The sequence below is a fragment of the Phoxinus phoxinus genome, assembly GCF_949152265.1.
Source record: "Phoxinus phoxinus genome assembly, chromosome: 18".
Classification (NCBI taxonomy): domain Eukaryota; kingdom Metazoa; phylum Chordata; class Actinopteri; order Cypriniformes; family Leuciscidae; genus Phoxinus; species Phoxinus phoxinus.
Window position 1 is genome coordinate 12,481,639 of NC_136893.1, and position 12,489 is coordinate 12,494,127.

The window sequence follows — 12,489 nt, forward strand, 5'->3', positions numbered from 1 at the left end:
AAAGAGAAAGACACAGTATTTTCAGCTTGCCACTATAAATCGCCATTTTTCTGCACTAAACTAGCAAATTTTCCTAAGATATATTCAGAGATGATAGACAAGATGTTATAGAATAATAATTTAATGAAAACCCAATTTTGACAAAAAACTGACATTCGATCTATTTTTAGACCTTACTGAAAACGTGCCAGTGCGACATCCGACTGGTTTTCCCAGATCGCATCACATATAGGCTATTACTAAATGACTGTTGTCTGGGGCCTCAAGACTTGCATGTTATTTGTGAGGCTTTATCAATGTGAGGCTTTATTTTTGACGCTTTTGGCGCTATAGCGAGCGATAGCAAACTTGCGTTTATTAACAGAATAATGCGTCTTTCGGAAGAAAATTGTAGCCGGAACTACTTCTCTCTGTGTACGTCTATGACGAGTCACGCAGCAACTACTCCGACTATTCCGCAGCGGCAGCGATCCGAACCAGTGTAAAATAGTCCCAATGTAAACACTTATTATAGGAGTACCATAGTTGTTCAGGATAAGACAAAAACACGGATTGGAAAATGGATTCATGATGAACTCGCTCATTATATACATTTTGTACATTTTGAACAGAAAAAATGGAATGACTTTTATTTAATGCTCATTGCTCAAAACTTTTCAAAATATGACGCGACCCCCCACAGAGCTCGCTGAGGCCCCCTTGTGGGCCGCGACCCCCCTGTTGGGAACCGATGCTCTAGCGGCACAATGATGCTGTAATAAACCAGAAATGTATACAGGGGCAAGCCCATGTAGGCCTTTAAAGACTATTAAGAGGACCTTGTATTGCACCCTATACTCCACAGGTTAAATGTATCTTTAGCTAATCTTAAAATAAGTAACCAATATTCTTGCTTTTATAATGTTGTTATGGCTAAATTCACTTAAAGTATTTAAAATTACTTATTTTTTTCAGAAAGCAGCATGTTGTTTTGGAAATCAGAGTACGCTCATCACACGGTATGTTTTGTGCCATAGATTTAGTATCAGACTGAATCAGGATAAAGCATATGGAGAGGAATATGATGATGGAAGAGGATGTCCTTCGGAAAAAGAGTAGGGGTTTAACCCCGGCATCCTGGGCAAATTTGCCCAGTGTCCATCATGGCCTCGTAATCAATCCCATTTATTCTGATTGGCTTCATTACTCTCTCTCCTGTCCACCAATAAGCTGGTGTGTGTGGTGGGCGTTCTGGCACAATATGGTGGTGGTTGAGGAGATTCCCCCTTCCATATGTAAAGCGCCTTGAGGACCCAGAAAAACAAAAACGGGCTATATACATGTAACGAAATAAAGAATACATGAAAATAAAGCAGCCAGCTCTTGGCCCCTTCTTTGCAACAACTATGAAACTTCTATTCAACATTTTAGTGTTACATCCATTTTACACTGGACACGTAAGCTAAGTGGAAGCTGTGCATGTGCGTCTAGCGTGAAACAGGCCTTAGTGTTGACATGGGTTAGTAGCAGGTCAAGTGCTGGCAATCAGTGTTTCTATCTCTGAGAGAGCTAGCGGTAGTGTGTGAGTGGTCCTAGCTTGAGGGGTTTCAGGACACCGTAGCTCACAGCAAGAAACGTCAAGACAACATGTTCTTCCCTGAGGATTGTCCGTGGTATTGTGCCAGGACTGAGATGCTGAATGGGTGGGGTTCCCGAAAAAAAAACAAGTCAGGAAAACATTGAAATCTACCAGTGATTGTTTTCCAAATTATCCCAATAAGGAAGATGGTTGATGAAGAGGGCCATTAGCATCAAGCTTTGTTTTGAAAATTTCCCTTTGTCTCTCTGGGAGATATGCCACGTGATTTTTTAAATATAAATTCATAAGTGTTCTGTCTTTATCTATTGCATGGCCTTGATCCAGATCTGCTGATCCCATTGTGTTTGTTGCCATTTTTCTCAAAGTTCACTGAATGGCTTCACTGCTCAGCTGAGACCAATTTTTGTTTGGCCCAAACTATGACTTAGCTTAGTGCCAAAGTCAAACTTCCTTTCCTTTCCTTTCCTTTCCTTTCCTTTCCTTTCCTTTCCTTTCCTTTCCTTTCCTTTCCTTTCAGTGTCTTTTTCCTTTTTCTTTGTGCCTACCTTCCTTCTTTCCTTCAAATGGAAATGTTCAGTTATTGAAAACAATATGTAACATTTGAAACTAAAACCATTTAATAATAATAAAAAATCCCTCTGTCTTTTTTCATTACTTCCTTTGTTCCAAGAAAGTGACAAAGTGAACTGAGAATAAATCCACCCCAGCATAAGTCATGTTTGACAAAGTTAATCGTCTGGAAGTGACACCACTCCCTATATAACTTGATGTTTTCAACTCGTGGTTGCCAAGACAGCAACAACATCTGGATGGATTTCTGCTCTAGTCTTGAGTCATGTGACCCCACGGCACGTTTAAATCTTAAACACCATCATTATATCATTGTCATGAAACATGTAATGACTTCATAGTCTGTGATATATTTCCGCATCTTTCAGGGGAGATGGCAAGAGCTTCTCTTGATCACACGCAGTGTGCCAATACTTATTTTGTTAGTCTGTATTTCTTTCTGTTTCTCAGTCTTTTCTCCTTCATGTTACCTACCTTTGTGGCACTGTTAAATTCTGTTACAAGCAGAAGAAGCTTCAGTGTACCACTGTATAAGCCAATGTTTAGACTCTTTGGAAGGAAAAGTCCCTGTTAAAGAGGAAGGCTATTAAAGAGTTTCCCATCATCCCTCACTCTTCCCACACTAGCCCTGCTCCATACAATGTGTGTCAGCAACATTATGTGTGGTATGTTTTGGATGAAGAAATGTTGTGTACTGTATACAAATTCTTATTCCCAAGCTGAAAAGTCCTCGCATTAGAGGAAGAAATGGTTTCACATGTTCATATAATGAATACAAAAGATTTGGGAAGTCATAGTCTGGTTTGGCTCATGTGCCTCCACACTGGTACTAAAGGTTCAGTCTGTTTCAGTTCAGGTCAGCTTTAAATATGATGATTAAATAAAACAGCAGTGTCTTTATTCTCTGACATTTCTAAACGCAGTCCCCTAACACTGAGAGACTGCCTTGTCTTATACACTCAGTGAGTGATCTGACAGTTTCATTTAATCAGTTTTGCTGTGAGGTAAAAGCATGTGACATTTCTTCTGTCAGATCTGTCAGTTCAAATGTCAACCGCTTTTTTAAATTTCACTGATATGATCTACTCCCAGGCAGTGCGATATAGATGAAATAATACAGATGAACAGGGGGGCTTTTGGAGATCACAGGAATAAAGCAGGTGGGCTTTGTCATGTATCGGTACAAAAAGCATTAGCAGACTAATGCTAACTTCTGATAGTGCTTCTGCTTCTGATCGAATGCAACCATGACCATTATGGTAAGTGGCACATTTTATGGATTGACATTTTGTAATTTTGTAGTGTGGAGTAGTTTAACACATCAAAAATTGGTAACTGATTACCCAATTACTTAAATAATGAGCATGATATACTACTATTTAAAGTTTGTGGTCATTTTTTCCAGCACAACTGTTTTTAATGTTTATAATATGAAATGTTTCTTCAGCAGCAAATCAGCATATTAGAATAATTTCTAAAGGATCACGTGACAATGGAGACTGGAGTAATGATCCTGAAACAATTCAGCTTTGCCATCACTGGAGTAAATGGCTGATTTTACTGTATTTTTATTACCAAATAAATGAAGCCTTGTTGAGCATAAGAGACATCTTTCAAAAACATACTAAAATCGTACCTACCCCAAACTTTTAAACAGTTGTGTACTTGAAATTGATGTTATGTTTATTGCAAATGCTACATCACTGCATTTAATAAAAATAATAAAAAACAAGATTTAAAGGGATAGTTCACTTTAAAATGAAAATTCTGTCATCATATTCTCACCCTCAAGTTGTTTCAAACCTGTATGAATTTCTTTCTTCTGCTGAACACAAAGGAAGATATTTAGAAAAATGTCAGTAACAAAACAGTTACCAGGTCCCATTGACTTCCATAGTATTTTTTTTTCCTACTATGGAAGTCAATGGGACCTGGTAACTGTTTGGTTACTGACATTTTTCAAAATATCTTCCTTTGTGTTCAGCAGAAGAAAGAAATTCATACATTGAAACAACTTTAGGGTGAGTATATGTAAACTATCCCTTTAATAATAATTACTCACTGAGACCTTACACACAATCCCATTTGAAAATGAAACTTCCACCATTAGGGTATTCGACACACACAATCTTTGTGTCTATAAAAAACATCTTATTTTTAGAATTTCACATGTTCGTATCCAGAAAATGAAACGGTGACAGTCTTGACATGTTAACAAAAGGCCCTGCGATGGAAAAATGCAGTCTGCCAGCACACTGATACCGGTCTGATAAGTGCCTACGTTTCTATTTCATATGGATCCTCATCAAGTGAAATATGACTCTAACAAGAATCAAATACACTGTTTGAATCAAATTATTGATAAATTTGGAAGCTTAAAGCACACATGGCATTACATATCCACACAGCACCACGCCATTGTATTCAGTTATAACGGCACAATGTAAGTGAGGGATTCAGTGGCAGGTAAAAGCATAAAGATTAATAATTTTTTTATATTAAGGTACTATTTTGCGATTCGATAAGTTGGAGAATGATTACTTGCCTATAGGGATGTTCGCCGTGACGTCACGACGCGCTCTGGTTGGCAGAAGAAAAGTAATGACCGCTTAAAGCGCAGCGCAAACACAGAAGAAAATGGTTGTATCGTGCTTTGTGATCGGCTGTGTTAACAGGTTCGATAAGAGTAATAACCCCAAGAGCTTCTATCGTGTACCTAAACAGCCTGAATCAAGAAAGAAAGCTTTGAATTTCTGCAATTAGGCGTCTATACCCAGCGGAAAACAATGGGAGCCAGCGGACCACGATCGCGTCTGCTACCTACATTTTGCGTTAAAAATTCAAACTAATTTTGTAAATAAATGTTACTAGTAGGTTCTATCGCATTGATGGGTTAATTAATGAATGAATAACTGTACAAAATACCGCGGAAGACGTGTCAGTGTTTGTTTACATAACTTTTTGTGCATGCTGTGACTGAGCAATGGAAGTATAATAACACTGACATACCCTTATAAATTAATGGCAAATTATTGTATTTTCATTCATACATTTTACGTATATGTTAACCAATGTTATATATCAGAGGTAAGATCATTTTGAATATAGCCCATGGATAAATTACACCTGTATTTTTACTCTAGTTGTAACATATTTACCAGTTATCCTTAGTTACAACAAGTAATATTCGTAATTATTACTTAATTTATAGGCATCTAAAGATTTGTACGCCTTCATCGACTCTCTGGTAAACATAGATGGCGTGTCGATGAGATAGCCTACAGATAGATGTCGCCGAATGTCAAATCTGGCCATGTGTCCGGGCTTTTGCTCCAATTCTCACTCAGGTGATATTGATCAGGCAGAGAACATGAACCCTGGTTATATAAAAGCTTAACCTTAAATCTCTTTTTTGGTTCTTCGGACAAATAATTAGCATATGCTGACAAAACACAGGTAGACTGCTGCGAGTCTGCGACATGTTTTGGTTCTTTCTGCCAACCAGTTCGCGACCACGCCCATATCGTGACGTCACATTTGACTCCGGCGAACATCCCTTAGTTGATTACTTTCTGCACATCTTGTTACATGCTTTTTCTGAGGATTGGCAATCTGTTGTGTCTGCGGCCACATCCCCATATTTTCCGTGTCTAATCAGCTTGGTGTCTTGGACCATTGGCGTTAGTAAGTGTCCCTTGAATGGAACAGCCTTTTTAGTTTTGGAAAACTTGTGCAGATGGACCACACAGCCCACCTTATTGCTAAAATTACGCAAACTGATAACGTCATCTGCTCATATGGATGCCTGATGGGTCTGGCTTTTCTTCCTAAACTCTAAAATCTGAAGATGTTTGTACATTGACTCTAGGGGTACTTGAAACAGGGAGTGGAGCTATTTTTCTAAAGCTCTGCTGTGCCATTTCTTGTCAAGTGGATAAATAAAGGCCGTTCCTCTTCGGCAAAGAAGAGAATGCTTGTTGTTGCAGAGAAATAGGCCTTAACAAATTCTTTCAGCCAAACTGTTTCTGGCTGATGGAAAATTGACTATATGTGTATGCATGGGTTGTCGATAGCAGAACTATACTCTACGTGTTATCACTTTTTGACCTTGTGTGTTCCCAGTTATATTCAATATTTAATTTACTGTTATGACCATGTAGACCGATAACATTTCCACGCAAGGAGTCCAGGAAGAGGCACTATCTGTGGAGCATTGTCTACACATGGAGACATCAGGACCATATAGCCAGAAGTAAAGGGTCTAGCTCAAGAAGGGTCTAGGGGCCTAGAAAATGAATTCCACATCAATATGATGATTTAGGCAACTTTATATATATACGTGTATGTATGTGACCCTGGATCACAAAACCAGTCACAAGTCGCACGGATATACTTGTGGCAATGGCCAACAATAATACATTGTATGGGTCAAAATTATAGATTTTTCTTTTATGCTAAAAATCATTAGGATATTAAGTAAAGATCATGTTCCATGAATATATTTTGTTCATTTTCTACCGAACATATAAGACATTTATTTTTGTAAGTGAATGCAGCACAATCGCAAACATAAATGGACAACTTTAAAGGCTAGTTTCTCAATGTTTAGATTTTTTTGCACCCTCAGATTCCAGATTTTAATTTATGTATATGTGTGTGTCGCTGTTTGGATTTAAAAAGGTAAATGCTTAAGAGTCTATGATTGGATCATTATTGCAATGATTATGTTTCTAGCATGTTTTATGTCTGACCCTAACTGATGGAGTGTGTCGCTTTTCATTTCTTAAACAACCATGTATGAAGAAACATCATGGCCATATTCCAGGATGACAATGTCAAGATGAATCAGGCTCAAATTATGAAAGAATGGTTGGGAGCATGAATAATAATTTTCACACATGAATTGGCACCTCTTGAGTTCAGATATTACATTTATTGAAAGTCTTTGGGATGTGCTGGAGTAGACTTTACAGATTTGCTGGACACTTGCATTACCAATACAAGTTCTTGACCAAAAATGTATGCATGTGATGTTGCATAAATGTTGTGATGTTATTGGTCAGTTTTTGCACCAGATCTTGTATTGACAATGCAAGAGTCAAGCACTCTGGAAAGTAAAGCTGATGCATTACAGTACTGGGAATTTAGGGGAGAAATGGGCTTAATCTTAAAGATCTTAAAATAGGCTTGATTAAAAGAAAATGCAAAATATAGTTTATTTTGATTTGTGAGGACATGCGACCTTGATATGTGAGATTAACTGATTCAAATGTTGTCCATATAACTGTTACATAATTCTCAGAAACCATTTGCAGTAAGACCGCAAACCATCTTATGTTCTCTTAAACACAGGTTTGGCCGCATACCATTAAACCGCATATACTTGTGCTGTTGTAGAGATAAAATACCTGAAACTCAAAGCTGATTGCTGGATGCTTTTCACATTACTGCACATAGCAGGCCTAACTCCTTACACTATTACATTTAATTGGTCTTCAGCTGTTCCCTGGACATTATCACCGCATTTCTGTGTGCTCTGTAACTGTGTTTGTTTTAATTGCTTGTAAAATATATATGAACTGCTAATGAATTGAATAAGAATAAAAAATAATAGGCAGTTTTAGTAAAGCCTGGGATTGCCCCCCCACCCCCGAGAAACACACATGGAACTGATTGCAGCTGAAGGACAAGGGAGGACATGTTTTGACTTTTATTTCTGGACAAAAAACTTTTTTGTTTTGTTTCACTTTTAATCTCATCCTCAGAGATATGGATTTCCAAGCATTTTCAAAGCATTCAGTGTTGTGAAGCAACTTGATCCATTCAATATGTCTTTTTGATACAGACCGTTTCCACACTCCATTGAAGTTCCCATTTCCTCGCTCTAAAATGCCTGAAATGTTGTGTGTTCAGTATGAATGATGTAGTACAAGGCAGTAAGTAGATACTGATGTCAGAGATACCCCACCCTACCTCTGTGGAGCTCATGGCCGATGCATTGTGGTCTCTGTTCTATGTTCATTAATAATGTGATAATGATCATAGGAAATGGTAGCTAGATCCTCAGAGGTCATGTGTTTCACAGGTGTGATGAGTAGATAGGATTAGTGAGAACATTTAGGACTGTACATGACGAGTCACCTTTTTCCTGTTCAATGTAGTCAGACAGGGTTGAAATAGACTTTCAGCCGCCTTGGTTTTCCTTCTAGACTGGAAAAGATTCACTTAGATTCACATAATCACTTTTTTCCCCGATTAGTTCTGTGAGGCATACTGTAGACATATTTATTTATTATCCATATATGCATTTTTATATATTTGTAATTTTATATTTATTTATATATAGATAAGTCAGTCAGTCATGATGGCTACCACCATGAAGGTGCAGCTTTATTTTAACCAAGCTGTAAGCTCTCTAATAAGTAAATGACCTGGTTAATATTAATGAGCCATTTTTGTGACATCAAAATCAGCACGTCTCTGCCCTCCTTTAAAACAAACCGAGACCCATGTTGAAAGGAGTGAGCTTTAAATCTCTATCATTGATCACAAACAGGAACAGTCTGATGTTTTTTTCCACATCCCTCTTTGTCCAAAACTCACAATTTCATTACTATTCTCTTTCTTTCTCTGTGTAGCTATGTGCCAATGCAGTGGTTCTCCTGTGCACCAACATCATTGGCATCTGCACGCACTACCCAGCTGAGGTGTCTCAGAGACAGGCCTTCAAGGAGACCAGAGGATACATCCAAGCCAGAATACACCTTCAGAGAGAGAACCAGCAGCAGGTTGGCAAGCACTCGAGTACACAAACACACCTACCCGGCCACACTTGTTAACCTCATGAATGTGCATGGAGCATGCTGATAGCATGCTGTGCTTTAGGTCTTAGCACAGTAAATCCTTGTGAGAAAAGTAAAGCACAGCAGATTCAACCGTACACACAGACAGAAGTCTCTATATCTGATCGATAATAGAAAAATCTACATTTTCAAGAAAAACCACACTTTTCAAAAAGGGAATTTAGGGGAAATAGTCTTTTTTTTTGTCAATACCGATATATATGTATATTTTTACTTATACACATGCTCACTGGTGTCATCTCAAACCTGATCCAGGAGCGCCTGCTTCTCTCCGTGTTGCCAAGGCACGTTGCCATGGAGATGAAGGCAGACATCAACGCCAAGAAAGAGGATATGATGTTCCACAAGATCTACATCCAGAAACACGACAACGTCAGGTACACAAATGCCAAGACCAGTGCATGGTAATGATGCCAATGTTGTCCTCACACCTCCCGAATGAGGACCGACACTGCTTTAACACTCAGCACCCACGTGATTAAAGCAGGTGACAAGCCTGGATAAAACACAGACACATTAGACACTGATACCGCTTAAGGTTATCTTTCCAAAGGCCGAAGCTATGTTGAATGCTTAAACGCAGATTAGCGAACTCACAGTCCTTGAGACATGACTTTCATTCGTTTTTTTTCTACGCCTGTTTCTCTGAGGGTCAAGTTGGGATACAGCGACTTGTTATGATATACCAGAAGTTGCACAATCAATTAACAGAAAGCTGCGTGAAATGACAGCAAGACACTTTAGTAAAGCAGTTACATATCTGGAGCGTGTGGAATTCAGGGCTCGATGAACATGTTGTCCTGCATAATCCAAGCCAGCTTGAAGCATCTGTGCTAGGAAAACTTGGATGTGTGAAATGCTAAATGTCACGCACCGTGTTGGAATCCAGCTTTCCAAATGTTGTGAATTTTATCAGCCATTTATGAAGGCAACAGTGCCATCTATTGCCGCACGATAATGTTGTCCATACAGTGTGTCCATTCTGTCATGTCTTAAATTGTAGTTGATGACCGACTATCCTTCTCATGGCTATGAGGGCTTTAAGGACACCAGGCAAGTCCTGCTTTTCTAATTGAAGGATAGACTGAAGTATTGAGAGTGGCCAACCTCCATTCAGAAATTGAACTGAATCGATGTTTTTGTCTCGCTTAGCCCATCAAACCAACTTCTGTGACCCAGACAAGGTGCTCTGTGATTTATTGATCTCAATTTCTCTGTCTGTCTTTGTCTTCTCTCTGTCCTCTCAACAGTATCCTGTTTGCGGACATTGAGGGCTTCACCAGTTTGGCGTCTCAGTGCACGGCCCAGGAGCTGGTGATGACCCTTAATGAGCTTTTTGCTCGCTTTGATAAATTGGCTTGGGTAAGTAGACAACATGAATTCATTTTTAGTGTTACTGTAAGTTAACTTAAATTTTTTCCTTGCTGCTTAATCAAACTCCCCAGACCTTTTTTGGTCTAATTTTCCAGTTAAAAGATCTAAAAATACTTTAAATAAGATACGTTTACCTGAAACATCTCTCCATAAATGAATGATACTTTCAGAGAATGTATCTTTAATTTGAGTGCGAGTTTATTTCGTTTTTAATATTCATGGATCATGATCTTTACTTAATATCCTAATAGATTTTCTTTAGAAGTTAAAAACCGGTTAAAGACAAAATATATTTGTGTTAAAGATACATTATCTTAAAACAAGTCATAGTATCATATGTAGTGTTCTTGTTTTAAGTATTTTCTAATATTTTTACTGGTTAAAAAGTCAAAAAGACTATTTTATCATTGAGAAAAAATTTTTGTTGCAGTTTAACAACTATAGATGTGCCAATTTTACATTTGTGGCCAATATCGACAAGCTAGCAATTATTTTCATTTTATGGTCAAAAACTTTTTGTGGTCGAAATACTATTTGTGCAATTTTGTCTAAATAAAACGTATAATATTTATTGATACTATTTTGTCTCAATACATTAAAAATAACTAAAGGCTAAAATCAATTTTTTTAAATGTTAGTAGTATATTTAAGAATTGCAAAATGTAATGTACAGTATGAAAAATTTATTAATATTTATTTGGAGATTTTTGCTAAATTTAACTATTAAATTATTACTGATTTTAAAGATTAACTTTAAGGGTGTGTTAGATGACAGCAAAGGTAATCTATATGTAAAAATAGATGAAAATTAATATTTAACACAATTAAATATGTAATATCAACTGATGCAAATAGATTTTTTTTTTCTATTAGCCGAAATGCTACTAAAAACTCTGGGAGCCAGCCACGAGGATTCTAACATCATAGCATCCTATTAGGGAGGATTTCTACTATAATAACTGCATAAATCTGCTGTGTTATGTCTGAATTCTTAGGAAAACCACTGTCTGCGGATCAAGATCTTGGGAGATTGTTATTACTGTGTGTCTGGGCTTCCGGAGCCGAGGGCAGATCATGCGCACTGCTGTGTGGAGATGGGAGTGGACATGATTGAGGCCATATCGTAAGTTTGTCTTAACATCATTTTCTATATTGATCTCTCTTCCTCAACAACACGTTTTTCGATTAATAAACATGTTTGTTGCTACGTGTGCAGATTGGTGCGAGAGGTCACAGGAGTGAACGTAAACATGCGCGTGGGCATACATAGCGGCCGCGTGCACTGTGGGGTGCTTGGTCTGCGCAAATGGCAGTTTGATGTCTGGTCCAATGATGTCACACTGGCCAACCAGATGGAGGCGGGAGGCCAAGCAGGGTAAAAGTGAACACCACCCTTAAAAATGTGATCATTTGATCACTTTCATATTTAAAGTTGTCCATAAAGGATGTAGAGATTTGTGTTAAGCAGTGACTGCACTAAAGTTCTTACATTGTGAATTTTTTCAGTCGGATCCACATCACCAAAGCCACACTGCAGTATTTAAATGGTGACTATGAAGTGGAACCAGGTTATGGAGGGGAGAGAAATGCATACTTGAATAACAACAACATTGAGACATTTTTGGTGTTGGGCTGCAGTCAGAAACGGGTCAGTAACATGCAGACACTTGGACATTATTTTGACACTGATAGTGGCAGTTTTTTTTTTACCACCACGGTGGTAATGGACCGACTGCCGGCAGTGGTTCAATGGTTGGGATGTGTGTGTATAATATACCGGTATACATATAAAACAGACATAAATTAAAGACATTTTGAAATCTAAAAATAAATAAATAAATGAGGCACAAATTTCCGTTTCGTAACAAATGTGTGTGTTTATTTGATCACTTCCATCAGTGAATTAAGTGAATCAGTGACATATAAATATCAGTACATCATGGTAACCTAAATATAAGGAAGTTAAATAATAAATGGAAAAAGATAAATGCGTCGTCATATATACCGCTCTACGCTTGGAGAGAGCTATGGGACACGTGCGAGGACAGAGACGATCTCTAATTGCAAAATCTTCATGTCTTCTCCCGATGTTCCAAAGCAAAC

General features: G+C 38.0%; 1 protein-coding gene across 2 annotated transcripts in view; it reads left to right on the forward strand.

Moving 5' to 3' along the window:
* The window catches only part of adcy6b (adenylate cyclase 6b), a 38,994-nt gene that overhangs the window by 15,283 nt on the left and 11,222 nt on the right, over positions 1-12,489 (forward strand). For both annotated transcript variants that reach the window (XM_079587343.1, XM_079587344.1), the window contains exons 4-9: positions 8,788-8,937; positions 9,268-9,389; positions 10,263-10,374; positions 11,382-11,509; positions 11,603-11,761; positions 11,893-12,034. In XM_079587343.1, the coding sequence (XP_079443469.1) occupies positions 8,788-8,937; positions 9,268-9,389; positions 10,263-10,374; positions 11,382-11,509; positions 11,603-11,761; positions 11,893-12,034 (813 nt within the window). The remainder of the gene's footprint in view (positions 1-8,787; positions 8,938-9,267; positions 9,390-10,262; positions 10,375-11,381; positions 11,510-11,602; positions 11,762-11,892; positions 12,035-12,489) is intronic.